The sequence below is a fragment of the Suricata suricatta genome, chromosome 12 (assembly GCF_006229205.1).
Source record: "Suricata suricatta isolate VVHF042 chromosome 12, meerkat_22Aug2017_6uvM2_HiC, whole genome shotgun sequence".
NCBI classification, from domain to species: domain Eukaryota; kingdom Metazoa; phylum Chordata; class Mammalia; order Carnivora; family Herpestidae; genus Suricata; species Suricata suricatta.
In genome coordinates, this window is record NC_043711.1 from 79,307,491 (window position 1) to 79,324,559 (window position 17,069).

At 49.8% G+C, this 17,069-nt stretch overlaps 1 protein-coding gene and 1 long non-coding RNA gene across 3 annotated transcripts; both read right to left on the reverse strand.

Annotated features, from left to right (window-relative positions):
* Positions 1–2,460: 2,460 nt before the first annotated feature.
* On the reverse strand, positions 2,461–7,774 carry C12H20orf202 (chromosome 12 C20orf202 homolog). The gene is made up of 3 exons (XM_029917927.1): positions 7,770–7,774; positions 6,550–6,730; positions 2,461–2,866 (listed from the first exon to the last, which is right to left on the reverse strand). Exons 1-3 carry the CDS (start codon positions 7,772–7,774, stop codon positions 2,633–2,635), a joined length of 420 nt encoding a protein of 139 aa, XP_029773787.1. The 3' UTR covers positions 2,461–2,632.
* A 1,709-nt stretch (positions 7,775–9,483) lies between these two features.
* Positions 9,484–16,672, reverse strand: LOC115274008. 2 transcript variants are annotated; one of them, XR_003901044.1, is made up of 3 exons: positions 16,521–16,672; positions 16,097–16,229; positions 9,484–9,646 (listed from the first exon to the last, which is right to left on the reverse strand). It is a non-coding gene; the product is annotated as an uncharacterized LOC115274008 (long non-coding RNA). The 2 variants fall into 2 exon arrangements; XR_003901043.1 differs by lacking the exon at positions 9,484–9,646 and adding an exon at positions 15,392–15,556.
* Between the last annotated feature and the right edge of the window lie 397 nt (positions 16,673–17,069).

A 17,069-nucleotide genomic window follows, 5' to 3' on the forward strand; every position in this document is an offset into this window, starting at 1 on the left:
GTTATAAAAAGAACTCTAAGATATAATGAAGGTAATGCTTGCAGGAAGCATTTACCACCCCCAGGGCTGAGGGTAAAAAGAGAAGAGACTGAAATTATTAAAATTTAGAAACAGAGGAGGAGCCCTGGGGAGTAAACTTCAGATCTTTGAGAAGGGAGCTCTGCTCAGCTGGGGCTCGCGTCTGGCAGAGACGCTTAAGATGAGGCGGGAACTCGGCGTTAGGGAAGGCGGCTCCAGGCCATCTGAGCTGGCGGCTCTGGCTCTGGGCATGCCCCCCCCCCCCCCAAGGCTGGCATCTGGAGCCTTGAGAAGGGAATTGGTGCAGTGAGATGAAGACAAACTGCTGGCTGGGTGGTCCTCCCTGGAGCCGGAGCAGAGGTGCAGGCAGCCACAGAGAACAGAGACAAAAAAGCATGTTCTTTCTCTCTGCTCAAGCCCTGCAGCGTCTCCCCGGGCTCACCCTGCTTGCTGGCAAAGTCTAAAGTCCATCCCAGAGCAGCTGCCTAACGCAGAGATGTGGTTTCTGGGGTCCCAGCCCCACCATCGGCCTGGGCAGCTTGGTCATTTAAGCATCTGACTCTTGATTTCGGCTCAGGTCATGATCTTGAGGTTCGTGGGTTTGAGCTCCATGTGGAGCGCGGAGCCTGCTTGGGAATCTCTCTCTCCCTTCTCTCTCTGCCCCTACCCCACCCACACTCCACCTCTCTCAAACTAAATAAATACACTTAAAATTTTTTTTTAAGTATTTATTTTCCGTTGTGGTAAAATATAAAAGTCTCCATTTTAACCATTTTTCGATGTGCAGCTCAAATATATTCACTGTGCTAGGTGCCACTGCCACCATCCACCCGTGGGACTTTACTCATCCTGCAAAACTGAAGCTCTGGACCCTTTAAACAATAAGTCCCCACTGTCCCCTCCCTAAGCTCCTGGCGGCCAACCTTCTACTCCCCGCCTCTAGGGACGGACTACGAGAAATGCCTCATATAAATGGGATCATACAGTGTCCTTCCGTGACCCGCGCATTTCACTTAGCATCATGTCTTCAAGGTTCACCCATGTTGTAGCACGTGCCAGAACTTCCTTCCCTTTCAAGGCTGACTGATATTCCATTTTATGTATAGGTCACATTTTGTCTATCCTCTCAGCTGGAGATAGAGAAGTATTTTTTTAAGATTTCTTAAAATGTTTATTTATTTTTGAGAGAGAGACAGAAAGACAGAGTGTGAGCAGGGGAGGGGCAGAGGGAGGAGACACAGAATCTGAAGCAGGCTCCAGGCTCTGAGCTGTGTCAGCACAGAGCCCAACGTGGGGCTGGAACCCATGAGCTGTGAGGTCATGACTGGAGCTGAAGTCAGACACTTAACCGACTGAGCCACCCAGGCGCCCCTGGATTTGCTTTTTCAAAGCCATAAAAACAATACTCTAAGAACATGCAAGTCAATTTTCAAAAACAGAAAGTCCTACTAATCATTGGACCACCTTAACATGAGACCTTTTACACTTCACCTGCCTTATTTTCAAAGTCTTTCTTATAGGCAGATAGAATTTATCACAGTTATGACCCCAGCACTGCATATGACTGAGTGTTCTGCCACATCTCAAATCTCATTGTCTGCCGTTATTGGGCTGTTGCTGCCAACATCGAGTGAGCAAAACGCCCTCTTCTTTAGCATTTCTCTTTGCTTCTTTGAACATCTGGATTGTGTATTTCAGGATCGTTTCGGTTGCACAGGAGGGAAGCCCTACTCAAGTCAGCTTAAGCAGAAACCCATTGGGTGAGTATGGTGGAGGATGGGGTGGTGGAATTTACTGGTTTCTGTCACTGGAAAGAATGCAGGAGTAATCACACAACTGGGGCCTGACACCGGGGACTAAAAAGAGCCAGCAGCCTTCCTCTCTGTGCATCTGTCCTGTGGCCCTCCCTCTACCTCTTTCATTCCTATGGAGGTCAGGTTTCCTTCACCTGGTAGGGAGAGAACACCGCCATTTGCAGCCCCCACCCCTTGCAAGTGCAGTGAAAAGAACATTCAGATAGCAGTCCCAGAGAAGGGCTGTGATTGGCTCTGTTGAGTCACATGCCCTCCCATTGGGCCAATCGTGTTATTAGGGTGGTTATGAATTATTATTGGCCAGGCCTGCTCACATGCCTATCCCTGTGGTCAGAGTGGAGACCTGGCCTTTTGCTTTTGGAGGGAGGAATGTGAACTCCTTCTGGAAAGACAGAAAACAAACTATGGAGTCACTGTGGGGTAGGGGAGGGGGCTCTAATTTTCACCATGGCAACACCAGACATCTTCTGCATACCTGAGCTCTTTTCTTTGACAATCGCCTTGTGGGAAATGCCCAAGGGCAGGATTACTGCTTGTGTTTTTAAAGCATGTTCACACCTGATATCTTATTTGTGCCTCACCAAAAACCCTGATGAGAAACTGAAAATGAACCGGTGACACAGACAAGTTGAGTGAGTGATGGATTTAGGGATGCATAGTGGATGAGGGCAGAGAGGAACCCAGAGCCCCAACTCCTTGACTCCCATTCCAGTGCTCTCCCTCTGCAACATCACAGTCAGAAGCTTGGACGAGCAGGGGGAGAGTTCAAGTCCGGACTCAGTCCTGGCCTGGGCAGTTGGTCAAGGGAGGGAGCTTCGCCGGCTGTCCTCCCCTTGGAAGAGCTGGGCCAGCCCCTTGGAGGAGCTGGGGGGGCGGCCCCTGCTTTCAGAGCCTGCGCGAACTCTGATGGGAGATGTCCCTCTGCTGGACCTGGCATCCTCCCAGTGAGCGCTATCAGCACGCAGCTCCTCTAGGACACTGTGAAGGTGCCTCAGGGTGAGCAGGAGTCTCTGGTCTTGAACCTGCATCTCAGCCTAGGAGAGAGAATGAGAGTGAGGAGCGCTGGGCAGTCCCCAGAAAGCCCGTTCCCTTGCTGTCTCACTGGACACAAACCCACAACCTCACAGAAGCCCTGTCCGCCAAAGCCACGGTTTCTTCATCTGCAAAGTGGGTAGCAAATGACTTACCTTTCAAGGCTCTTAGGAGGACTGAATGAGTTAGCTCAGGCTCTAACATACACCATGCTCAACTACCGGGCTCTGTGATCATCATCATCATCATCACCACCAGTGTTAAATGCTATTCTTATTTACAGCCCTGCTCTATGCCTTAATCCTCACTGCAACAGACAAAGCACTTTATAGGTATTAAAGTGAAATAGACTTCGCATGAAGACAAAGTGGAGTAAATTCTGCAGGTGGGCAGGAGCCCTTTGGAACAGCGATTCTCAACCCTTGGGTCCCAAAAACCCTTTCAGGGAGTCAGGGAGGTCAAAATTATTTTCACTACAATACTAAGACATGGCTTTCCCTTTCATTCCCATCTTCTTATGAACATACAGTGGAATTTTCCAGAAGCTACATGATACGTGATATGGCATCTGATTGCATGCATAAGTGGATAAGAGAATCCAGCAGTTTCCTATTGTAATAAGATTATTAGTTTTCTTTAAGTTTTATTTATTTTGAAAGAGAGAGAGAGAGCACGAGTGGGAGAGAGGCAGAGAGAGAGGATCTCAAGCAGGCTCTGTACTTCTAGCGTGGAGCCCGACACGGGACTTGAACTCATGAACTGTGAGATCATGATCTGAGCTGAAGTTGGTCACCCAACCAACAGATCCACCCAGGTGCTCCATGATTGTTGTTGTTATTGTTGTTTTAATGCATTAAGTAAACACTTAGCATTTTTCAGTTTGGGTTTCTCATTCTGTCAACACTGGTTGGTGTAACTCACATAATAAGATGTTGAAACTTTACATTTCTGACTAGGTAATTTTTACACGTGATACAAGATTGCAAAGCTACAAAGGGGCATGTGGTGAAAAGTTTCCCCTGAGTCATCCTACCCCACAGCTGCAATTCAGTCTGCTCCCCCAAAAGGCCCCACTGGGAACAGCATCCCTTCTGTCTGTCTGTCTGTCTGTCTGTCTGTCTCTCTAAGAGATGATTATTAGCATTATTTTGGGACGCATGGGTGGCTCAGTCTGTTGAGCGTCTGACTTCAGCTCAGGTCATGATCTCATGGTCCATGGGTTCAAGCCCCGCATTGGGCTCTGTGCCGACAGCTCAGAGCCTGGAGCCTGTTTTGGATTCTGTGTCTCCCTCTCTCTGCCCTTCCCCTGCTTGCTCTCTGTCTCTCTCTCAAAAATAAATAAATAAATTTTAAAAAACACATTATTTCTCCATTAGTATAGTATTTTATTTTCATGACAAAACTAATTATGTCACAAATGTGAATTTAAAGCCTGTTTCCTACAGGTGAGCGGTAGTAGTACCAACAGAGTAGACAGAGGGAAAACCAGCTCCTGAGAACATGGGGGCTCCCCAGGCTACAGTGTGAGTGGTAGCAGAGCCACCCCTTCCTTAATATTGGGGGAATCTGAAGTCTGTGTTTTCTTAAATTTTTTTTAAAGAGAGGGTGTTTTTGTGTTTTTTTAAATGTTTTTAAAATTTATTTTTGAAAGACAGAGAGAGAGAGTGTGAGCAGGGGAGAGTCAGAGAAAGAGAGAGACATAGAATTTGAAGCAGGCTCCAGGCTCTGAGCTGTCAGCACATAGTCCGATGTGGGGCTTGAACCCATGAACTGTGAGATCATGACCTGAGCTGAAGTCGGACGCTCAACCGACTGAGCCACCCAGGTGCCCCTGTGTTTTCTTAATTTTAGGGTTTTCCTCCTACACATTATCATCCAACCTTTAGCACCAGCTCCAAAGAGGTACGCAGCGTGGCAGCAAGTGTTAAGGGAGGTGGTAGACTCAATGCCTTTGGACTTGAGGGCTGGAAACCCCGAGCAAACTGGCTTCAACAGGAGGGAGGGGTCCCTTTCACAGGGTGCGAGGTCTTGCACTTTCCTGCCTCTGAAATGAAGTCCCCATAGTCGTCAGCCTGGTTTGCTTGGTCACAAGGTGGCTATAGTTGTCTCCCCTTTCTTGGACCCCATCGGGTGTTTGGGGCTTCCGTAATCCCCATCACGTAAGGGCCACGGAAGGAGGGAGAGCCCTGGGTGTTACCAGCTTGTTCCTCTGCTGCCTCAAGTCACTGTCCAGTGCTGATCCTTCCCTGGTGGTCAAGCGGAGCCTCTTGGCTGGGCTCCGGAGGTGTCAACATGGAGTTCTGTAAACCCACGTGATAGAAGATAAAATGGGCTCGACTGGGCAATTTACAAGACTGGGATCAGCAGGGGGAGACTCAAGGCTCTTATCTCTTGGCATCATGTGGAGCGAGGTGCTTGGCCCTGGGAGGCTGCGCCCCAGGTGGGCTCCCTCCAGCCCTGCTTTGTTTTTCCTCTTTATGTAGTGAGAGAGAGGTACCTTAACAGGTGGAAATCAGACCTTTGAGTTCAGGCACCAAGCAGACTCAGTATGGGTGCCCAGGGTTTAGGGGAGCAAGGGGAAGGCCCCTGCCCAGCCTCGGATCCCTGGGGACTGTGAGAAGCTGCAGCTCCCACTGATGGAGTCCCTTGGTCCCATGAGAAGTCCTTCTAGGTCAGCTCCTCCCACTGGGGTGAGGACAGGGTTGGGTCTCAGCTCTTCTGTTACCTGGCAACCAAGAAAGGTCATTTTTGGACAATCCCACCTGTCTGTCCCCTGACTGAAAAGCTGGCCTATTGGGATCTTGGCATCTGAACCTTGGATGCTTTCTGAGATTCTCCGAGCCCCTTCTTCCTCTCTCTTGGCTGGCGTCTCCATGTGCTTGGGGGCAATCCTCTGGTTTTGGACTTGGAGAAAACAGCATGCAGAGAGGCATAAGGCCTGGCTTCCTGAGCTGCCACCAAGGAAGAAGTAACATAATCCATAAATTCAGGAGGGGTAATGCCCACGGGGTGGATCTTTGCCCACAGGAAACAGGAGACAGGGCTGCCTCTTGAGGTTCCTTCCGAAGTGGTGGCCTGCTTGGCGACACAGTGCATTGCCTCCCATGACATCGCCACCTCCCCCTATTTCCCTCTCCCTCACCTCTCTGGCTGCGCCTCCTAATAAATCGTTGGTATCCCAATCCTTGTGTGGGTTCTGCTCTCTGGAGGGCCGGGCAAGGACAGTGGGTGTGCTCTATGTCCACTGGGCCAGGGTTGTGCTAAGCAAGCAGACACTAAGTAAATCACACCTGTCTCCTTACCAGACTATGACAGTAACCCCCGAAATGTTGGTACCACTGTCATCCCATTTTAATGGTAAAAAAATGGAGGCTCACAGAGCAAAGCCACTTGCTAGGGGCCACACAGCAGCAGGGCTGGGGACACTTCCAGGACTCGGTGTAACTCTAATGCCAGTCTGGCCAGCACTGCACCCACGGCCTCCTCCTATGTAGGCCACGACCTACTTACGCCAGCACCTGGGACAGCGATTATGCGCTTCCTGGCTGGAGTCAGAGAGGAGTCTGCGGGCCCTATGCCCTGGTTGGGGCCTCTGTCCCAGACAAGGGGCCCTAGGACGGGGGGCCCAGGGAACCTGGGAAGATATGGGCCGAGTTATCAGGTAAAAAGAAATGCAAGGTCTTACCAGCTCCTTTCTTAGCCACTCCAGGGTCTCCCCAAGGCTTGGGGTTGGCTCTTCTGCTGTTTTCATCTCAGCGTCCTTGGAGGAGACCTTGACACTGACCTGGTGATGGGCCCGAGGGGCCTTTGATTTGTACCGTCGTCCCCTACCTGCTTCAGACAGGGAGCAGGGGCTGCCTAAGTCACTGAGGATGGAGTTAATGAGAGCAGGAAGTGGCTTACGTTGGAAAATGTAGGTTTTTTTTTTTTTAAAGGGCTTTTCCCTGCTCTGAACAGTGTAAGGAGGGAGGGAGGGAGGCCACTGGGTATGGGCGCCAGTGCCCAGTGGTTCCAGAATCCACGGTCTGATGCCAAACGGATCACAGTGACTGTAGAGCTTTAAATGATAACAAGTATTAATATATTATTAATTATTAATTAATAATGATGAGAATAGCCTTCTTTCTGAAGGCTTGGTTTGCTCTAAATGGTTTACATCTGATCCCATTTGGGGCAGAAACTGCATCGGTGTCCCTAACCCCCTCCCTCCTTCCTCACCTCTCCAGAGAGTCTAGAAAAAGGGAAATCTTCACTTTCCAGGTCCCCTTACTTCTGGGGTGTCTTTGCCACCTATTTCTAAGAAAGGATATCAAAGCAGAAATTTGCTGTTAGACTTCTAGGAAAACGTATCTTCCTGATTAAAGGAAAAATGTCAATGAAGCTCCCCTAGGACTCCTGCTTTCTTCCCCTTCCTTTAGCCTGGAATGTGGATGTGATGCCTGGAGCTACCGCAATCACAACCTAAGGCAGAGGCCAAACAAATTGTGGAGACATTAGAAACCACTGAGTCACAGAATCACCAACAGCATCTGCCTCTCATGTGAGACAATAAAACCTCCTTTTTAATAGGGCAAACACAGGCCAACAGACACACTGTTTATTCTTCACAACACACTGTGAAATGGGTATACTTTAGTTATTTCTTTCAACAAACACTTATTGAGTGCCTACCATGTGCCAAGTTCTGCTCTCGGCTCTGGAAATGTGTCTTCGAATTAATTGTCTTGGAGGATGTCTTAGTGGATGAAAAAAAAAGTAATCAAATTAATATTATGATGGAAATAAATAGGATCTATTCACACATAGAGTTTAATAATGTATTCTATCCACATGAGCGAGGTATCCCAAACTAAGAATTAACATGGTGGTCCCAGATGAAGAGCTGTGGGGACCAGCGAAACTCACCCCATTTCAGAGGGACTTGTCCTCCATCCAAGCTGCACAATCTATCCACAGCCAGACCTTCCCTGAAGAGGACTTCAGAATTCAGAATTACGAGACGCACAAGGAAACCATCAACCATGAGTGAGAGTCAGCAGACACCATCCACAGCAGGTTTGGTTGGTTGTTGAACAACTCCAGGTGAAGATAACAACAAAGTATTTTGGAAAGAATTTTGTACGTGAAAGAATAAAACATAAGGAAAATGCACTATGAAAAAGGTAGATTCGGGGGGCGCCTGGGCGGCTCAGTCGGTTAAGCATTCGACTTCAGCTCAGTTCATGATCTCACAGTCTGTGGGTTCAAGCGCTGCATCAGGTCCTATGCTGACAGCTCAGAGCCTGGAGCCTGCTTCCGATTCTGTGTCTTGCTCTCTCTCTGCCTCTTCCCCACTCACACTCTGTCTCTGTCTCTCTCAAAAACAAATAAACATTAAAAAATTTTTTTTCAAAGGCAGATTCAGGGCACCTGGGTGGCTCAGTTGGTTAAGTGTCTGACTCTTGAATTTTGGCTCAGTTCATGAGCTGAATAAACAAACCTTAAATAAACAAACATTAAAAATAAGTAAACAGTAAAAAGAGGCAGATTCAAAAAAGAACTAAATGGAATTTATAGAAGTAATAGTGAAAGCAAATTGTGTATAAATGAAAGAAAAAAACAGTGTACCTTTAGAATAGTCCCAGAAGACAGAGCGAGGGTAGTGAGTACAGGACCTAGGGAGGCAGACTAGGCCAACTCAGTAAGAGGAAAGTGCTGCACAGAATTCTTCCAAGCTGGCATTCAGCGGGAGTGGGGAGGCTCAGCCTGGAGGCTGAGGGAAGGGGAGGAGCTCCACTGGCTTGGAGGCGGGACCTGGGGCTCCTTGCAAGCATGAGATGGACCAGGCAGGAAAAGGGAGACAAATACAAGAAGCCAGGACACCTGGGTTCTAACCCCAGCTCTACCAACCTTTGTATGTGAACTTGGACCTCATCCTTTCCATCTTAAGTATAATGAGATTCAAAATAGTTACTAAACTGCGTTGTAAGAAACATCACATTTCTCGTGCCCCAGGGTTTACAGCCTGAGAGGCATTCAGCCACATGCAGAACAGATATTATGTGTAATTTCTCCTGGTCCTGTGGTCACTCTTTATTTATTTATTTGTATAATTGTCGGTTTCATGGCTCACAAGCCACCAGTTTCTTTTTTTTTTCCATAATATTTTATTGTCAAGTTGTTTTCCATACAACACCCAGTGCTCTTCCCCTTAAGTGCCCTCCACCATCACCACCACCTCTTTTCCCCCCTCCCCCTTCCCCCTCAACCCTCCATTCATTCTCAGCATTCAACAGTCTCTCAAGTTCTGCATCCCTCTCTCTCCCCAACTCTCTCTCCCTCCTCCGCTCCCCCTGGTTCTCCATTAGGTCTCTCTTGTTTTCCTGCTAGACCTATGAGTGCAAACATATGGTTTCTGTCCTTCTCTGCCTGGCTTACTTCTCTCAGCATGACACCCTCAAGGTCCATCCACTTTCCTACGAAGGGCCATATGTCATTCCCTCTCATTGCCATGTAATACTCCATTGTGAATATATACTGTGGTCACTCTTTAGAACCAGAGAGGGCCAGGGGCGCCTGGGTGGCTCAGTTGATTGGGTGTCCAACTTCGGCTCAGGTCAGAGTTCAAGCCCCGCCTCGCACTCTGTGCTGATGGCTCAGAGCCTGGAGCCTGCTTCAGGTTCTGTGTCTCCCTCTCTCTCTGCCCCTCCCAGAACCAGAGAGGGTTCAAGAAACTCTCGTCTTCCACATTGGCCAGAAATTATTTCTTCCAGGCAAGTGGCCAGGTTGTGTGTCACGTGACCCTGTAATTATAGGACAATTGTCTGGGTTAGAGATGGGTGCCCCAGCCAGAGGTAGCCATCTACATATGGGACAGGACGGGGTGGCTTGTGGGTAATGTTGGGAAAGGAGCTGCATCCTGGGTGGTGACCAAATGACCCAATCGGATCTTCTCTCTGAGAAGGCGAATTTGCAAAGATGGAGAGGCTGGATGGTCACAGGACACTCCAAAACTCCATATCTTCAAACAGCAATCATTTATTTTCACTCCTGAGTTTGTGGGTCAACGGGATGGCCTGCAGGTCTGCAGCTCCGAGTTTGTTTGTGGGCCTCTTGTCCCCTGGAATCACGGGGCTACTGGGCCATGTGGCAAAGGATAAGAGCGCAAGAGGAAGCATACAATGCCTCTTAAAGCCTAGACTCAAGACTGCCTCTGTTTCTTTGCCATGTACCCCTGGACAAAGGGAGTCGCCTGGCCAAGCTCAAAGTTAAGAGGCAAGGATGTGCATTCCAACCACAAAGAGATCCTGGCAAGCGTGTGGAGAGAGGGAAGAGTGGAGAAGAGGGAGTGCCAATTCTAGACCAGGAAGGAAGTTAGTTCATGTGTGGGGCCCTGGAGGGGCCCAGAGGGAAGGTGGCAAGCAGAAACCATGAGGTGGCAGGAGCTGGTGGCAGAAACAATTGCTGTGGCAGTGGCAGGAAACACAGGAAGAACCAGAGAGATGGTGATTCAGAATGATAGTTGAAGGATCATTTTCAAGACCACCAACATTTATTGATTTTCTACTCTAGGCCAGGCATCACGCTAAGCCCTTGACATACATAACTCCATTTCACCCTCAAAGTCTTCTGGCCGCAGTTCCCAAACCATGTGCCAAGGCACCCCCATGGGACTGCAGAATACTCACAGAGGCACTGCAAAATATTTTTAAATTTTGAGGGGGATACAATAACATCTAGTGGCTACTGGACAAGCTACTATTAATTTGTTTGAACCTAAATGTTTAACAAACGACCCTTAGGTATGTTTTTGAGCCTGGAACACTGTGAAAAAACTACTGAGATTTGGGGTGCCTGAGTGGCTCAGACAGTTAAGCGTCCAACTTTGGCTCTAGTCATGATCTCATGGTTTGTGAGTTCGAGCCCCACATCAGAATCTGTACTGACAGCTGGGAGCCTTAAGCCTGCTTTGGATTCTGTGTGTGGGTCTCTCTCTGCCCTTCCTCTGCTCACACACTTTCTCTCTCTCTCTCTCAAGAATAAATAAGCATGATTTGAGATCCCCAGATCAATCCAGAAATCAGAGGCTTTTGGCTCTGGTCTGGTTCTTCTAACTAACCCTCAGCGTGGCCCTAAGACAATCTCTTTTCTCTCCGGCACTCCGCGAATCATTCCACGCATAAAAACGGGGATAATGTTAACAACTCAGAAAGTTTCCATGTGCTTTGAAAATTCCAACGAGACCCGGCATAGCGGTTATGGAGGTTTGGATTTGAGTTCAGGTCTGTGGGTCTATGGGCATGTAATTAACTTCTCTGTGCTTCAGTTTCCTCGCCGTAACACGGGGGTAATAGCACCTATTAGATAAGGTGGCTAAGGTGATTAGTGGGTTCATATGTGTAAAGCACTTAGAACAGTGTCTGGCGTATGGGGAGGGTTCTGTAATTGCTTGTCAAACACACAAGTAATTCATTACTATTATTTCATCTCTGGGACTGTTAAGTGTTGTTACCTCTTCCAGGAACTTTTCCTTCCTCCTTCCTCCTAGCAAAACCTCAATCTTACCGGGGATATTCTTTCAAATCACCCTCCTGGACACACTGCAAGCTGTTTCCAGAGTTTTCTCACTTGGAACACAGGGGGGCAGATTGGATCTGTGTTTTTTCAAACTTCGGCCACTCATGCACTTTCTTCTCAGTTTTTGCCTCCTACCTCTACATTGATTTACTTATACTGTATTTGTCTTTAAACTGACCGTATTACAGAGGAATAGTTCCTCTGCGTGACAGAAAATCCCAACTGATAGTGTTTATATAAGATAGGAGCTGATTTCTCTTGCAAATAAAAGTTTGGGAAACTATCCTAGGCTGGCTGTTCCATGATCATCTGGGATCCAGATTCCTTCGATTTTGTTGCTCTTCTATCCTAACGTGCTTCTACCTCATGGTGCAAGATGGCTGCAGAAGCCCCAGCTATCAGGTCTGCATCCTGGCAGCAGGAACAACAAAAGAGGAGAAGGAGGGCATACCCACTTCCTTTAAGAACACTTAATACATGGAGCGGTTGGGGTGGCTCAGTCAGTTAAGCGTCTGACTATTTTGGCTCAGGTTGTGAGATCAAGGCTGGCGTCAGACTCTGCACTGGGTGTGGAGCCTGCTTAAGATTCTCTCCCTCCCTCTCTGCCTCTCTCCCCCTCTGCCCCTCCCTCACCCACACATGTGTGCATTTTCTCTTTCTCTCAATCCCTCCTCCCCACGATGCATTTTGCCAGTACATTACCTCCTCTGATAGTCTAATGGCTTACTGTCTACTTGGTCACATCTAACTGCAAGGGAGGCTGGGAAATGGAATCCTTATTCCAAGGGCACCGAGCCAGGTCGTAATCAAAGGTTCTATCCCAGTGGGAGAAAGGGAGAGTAAATAATAGAGGAAACCAGCAGACTATGTTGCCCCAATTTTATAGAGACTCACGTTTTCTTCTGTTTCACCTTAAGCAATATTAACCACAATTTCTCTGGTTTTATGAACTACTTGTGTATATTTCAACCCTCAGCTTCAAGAACCTCCAACAGCTTCTTCTTTTGTCTCCAGGGGAAAGTCGAGGGCCATATCAAATCTCTGACCACCTTGGGACCACCAGTGTGTGAGGAAGGCCCCAGCTAGTTACCTAGAGACCATGTGGACGAGAACAGAAAAATCCAGCTGGCTGACACCTCACAGGGAGAACCAAGTGCCACATGCGTGGTGATGTCTGAGTGTTTCCGGCCGACCCCAGCTGTCTGGACCACTCCAGCCGACACCACGTAGAGCAGGATTGAGCTGTCCCTGCCGAGCCCAGCCCAAGCTGCAAAACTGAGCAAATAAGTGGTGATATTCTTTTCAACTGTTATGTTTTGCCATGCTTTGTTATTCGGCAACATGTAACTAAAACACATGCATCTATAGAAAACCTAAAATCATGTTATGCGTCATTACCCTTTGAAAAATCTAGATTAAAGGATGCTCTAACATTCTAGAAGAATGCGCGTGCTCTCAGACTCGGATATCACCGGATAGATGCACAAACAGGAAACTGACTTAGGACCTGTGGCACGCCAACACGACCGTAATAATCTCCCGAAGAGTCTCTGTTTTCTCGCTTGTCCCCTTTCACCTGGGAGCAGCCAAAGAGAGAAGGTTCTTAAAATGCAGATCTGATCACAGCACTCTCTGGCTGGTCACTCACTGCGGTGTGCGAAACGGGTCTTCTCAGGTTCAACTACACACTCAGATGCAACAAAGGACCTTGAGCCACACTGGACGCTGACCTACTCTGAAGGATATAGGACAGGAACCTTAGCTTGCTGGCAAGGTACTCAGTGAATGCTAGCACCAGATACTCCTCTGGGTGGGGGTGGGGGGGACCTTGCTGCCAACTCGGCAGAGTAAAGCACAGGTACAAGGAGATGAGATCCCATCTGTGAGAAAAGGAGCCTCCTGACTTAAAAGCTTCCTGCCTCCTGGAGCCAATATAGGACATTTATTACAATTAATGAACCAATACATTACTAGCTAACATCCATGCTTATTCAGAGTTTCTTGGTGTCCACTCAGTGTCCTTTTTCTGTCCGGGATACCCTGGGGAAACCACACTGCATGTCTCTTTAGGCTCCTCCTGCCTGTGACAGTTTCTCAGGCGTTCCTGTTTTTGATGACCTTGACAGTTCTGAGAAGTGGTCGGGCATTTTGTAGAACGTTCTTCAGTTGGGATTTGTGTGATGCCTCTCTCATAATTAGACTGGGGTTGTGGGTTTTGGGAGGAAGAACACAGAGGGAAGGTGCCATTTTCATGACATCATTTCAAGGGTACATGCCAGCAATGCAATTTGTTGATGTTGACCTTGATCACGAGGCTGAGGTAGTGTGTCATGCTTCTCCCTGTAAAGTTACGCCCTCTTCCTACTGTAACCGAAAGTCACTATGCTCAGCCTACACTTACCTGCGGAGTTATGTTCCCCCTCCCTGGAGGTGGAGTGTCTATACCTTTGGAATTCTGTGTGGGAGATCGATCGCTTCTACCTCTTTTCCATTTGTCATACTTTATGTTTATCATCCAGTACTACTTTATTTTATTTGATCAAGATTGTCCAGCTTTTGAAAGTTCTTTCAGCTGCTCCCTGTATCCCTTGACGTACCCCATCAGTGTGTGTGTGTGTGTGTGTGTGTGTGTGTGTGTGTGTGTTTTGTATTGAAGGACTCCCTTCCTTCCTGGCACTCTAAGGCACTCCATGCTTATCTTGTGTATGACCTGTTCCGGTCCCAGCATCAGCTGTCTCTCCCTGGCTCCTTACGTTGGCGAATGAGACAGAGGTAGCTGATAGAGACAGGACAAGTACACCTGTGTCCTAACCTGGGTGCCTACACGTATTTATCAACATTTCTGTATGTACTCTTCTGCACCTAAATTAAGCTACTCAGGAGTTCATACTGATACCTCCAATTCTCATCAATTACCCTGTGGATCCTTCCAGCCTCTTCCTCAGGGGTCATTTTTATCACGGCAATGTTGCCTAGTAACCTAGTGGACGTGTGTTTATCTGTTTCCAAGGAAACAGAGCTAGATAGTTAACCAAAGGTCAAATTCTCAAGCAAAAGAGGAAAAGGTTTTGTTAACCCTTTCCTCACACTGATCGGTGGCTCCCACGGCCCCAAGGGCGGAACAAGCTTTGGCCCAGGAGCTCTGCAGTGACCTGGCTTGCCCACCGTCCAGCCTTATCTCCTCGAATGTTCCTCATGGCAACCACCCTGGTTCCACCAAGCCTCATGCCACCCTCCTTCTCTCCCAGGGCTTTTGCTCATACCAGTCCCTCTGCTGGGCAGGACTCTTTCCCCTGCCCTCTTTACCTGGCTGCCCCTATTGATCCTGTGGATCTCAGCCCAGTCCTGTCTTCCGCAGGGGACCCATCCCCATCTCCTGGACAAGGTCAGCACCTTGCCCTTGCCGCAGGCTTGCACGCTGTGATGCACTTTGGCTGTGTAGCATGCACGAACTACGGAAGCAGTGTTACATTTTTTCCTCCTTCTCTCCCACTGGAATGTGAGCATCTTGAGGGTAGGGCTGATGTTTACCTAGTGCACCAGTAGATAACAGGTGCTGAGGAAATATTTGCTCATTTTCTTCAATATCTAATAGATATTTATCAAGAGCCTTCTGCATGTTGGCCCTGTTTCTAATCTCTGGGGATACAGGAGCGAGGGAAGCAGGCAAAGCTTCTGCCCCTCGGCCCGAACTAATTTTTTAGCGGGGGGGGGGGGGGGGGGTGACAAAAACAAAGAAATAGGCTAATGTCAGGGGTAGATAAATGCTATGAAGAAAAATTCAGGGTTAAGGAGTAAAGGATGTTGGGGCACTGCTAGGTTTTTAAATGTTTATTTATTTGTTTGTTTTAGAAAGAGTGGGGGAGGGGCAGAGAGAGAAAGAGAGGGAATCCCAAGCAGGCTCCACGCTCAGCATGGAGCCCAATGCAGGGCTCGATCCCATGACCCTGGGATCATGACATGAGCCAAAATCAAGAGTCAGAAGCTCAACCAGCTAAATCACCCAGGCCCCCCGCTCCGGGCACTGCTTGTTTTAAAAGGATGGCCTGGGAAGGTGTCTCAGAGAAGGTGACATCTGACCAAAGACTGGAAGGACACTGGGGAGTGTGCTCTGGGGAGGCCAGCAGCAGAGTGTCCTGGGAAGAAGGAACAGCAAAGGCTAAGGCTCTGAGGTGGAGCGTGCATGACCACCGGGGGGCCTTGAGTGCTTTACAGGGACAGTTCAACCAACCGCCCGAAGCCCTCACTGCGTCCATTTCACAGATGAGAGGCTGGGTGTGAGAAGCTCGGGAGCCTTTTGCACAAGACCACACGGCTGTGAGTGGCAGGGCGGGGGGCCAGGCCTCTGAAGGCAAGGAGACACCGAAGCCTCTCTATCCCCAAGGTCCCACCCAGGTCTCCAGCACGCCAGCCTCAAGGGCCCAGGCACCCAGATTCCAGGGTGGCCTCTGCAGTCCTGGTTGGCAATGGATCGCACAGGCCTCCCACCAGGACAGGTCAGGCTCTCCCATGCAGAGCCACGACAGGGCAGCCTCATCTGCCTGTCCTTTTGGTGGCAGCCCCCTGCTGATCTTCCGGAAGCCCCTGGAGCCCACGGTTTTATGATCCCACAACAGGTGAACACTGAGGCTCACAGAGGTGAGAGGACCTAGCTAAGGGCATGCAAGTGAGCTGACCTCCAAGTCTTCCTGGTGACCCCTGATCTTCAGACCGACCTCGTCTCCAGCCTTGTCCTGGGCCTCCAGGAATCCAGTGTCCCCTTCACTTCTGTGTTCTGGACCCCTTACTCGATTCCCCTTAATCTGGGTCCTGTAAAGAAAAGACACAGGGAGAGCCTATCCATGTTTTCTCCATGCACACCGCGCTGGCCTCTGGAGAATGGGACAGCGGCAGCCCCAACCTCCAGGAGCGGCCAGTCTGACGAGGGAGGCTGGCACGGAGAGAAAGTAACTCTTAAGAGATCAAAGCAATAATGCAGGCAAAGGGTCAATCCAGCTGGAGGGGCCTGAGGCAGCCTTCCCAGGGGGGGAGACACTACAGCGGGGTCTTGCAGGGTGACGCTGTGTGTGGCCCTTGGCAATTCCCCAAGGGAACACCCACCTTGGGCTGTGCACCCCAGGGTCCCACCGAGAAAGAGCAGGAAAGGGGGAGGAGGGAGGTTCGTCAATAGCTTCCTTTCGGCCTTCAGGTGGCGCCCTTGAGCCACGGAGCCGCACGCGCCTGGGAAGACTTGTCCTGACCTGAGGACCTGGGAGAAGACCCGGGTCCCACCTGGGGGCTGTGCGCGTGGGAGGAGGGGCGGGGGCGGAGGGAGCAAAGGGACTCTCTGCAGAAAGGGGCTCCCCCGCGGGGGAGGGGAGGGGCAAGCGGCTGGGAGGGGTCTCCCCCAGCACCCACCCCCGCGCCCCGCCCCTGCACTCGGCCCCGCGGGCTCCAAGCTTCAATTCCTGGGGCCGGGGCGCCGGCGTAACAGCTAAGCCCTCGGGGACGGGGAGGGGCTGGAGCCCGATCCCCCGCCGGCCCGACACCCAGCCTGCTACCGCCTCCCGGTCCCTCCCCGCGCTAACTCTCCGGGCGCCCGCGCCGGCCGCGGGCGGAGCTGGCTCGGCGGCTCTCGGAGCTCCCCGGCCCCCGCCCCAGCCCCTCCCT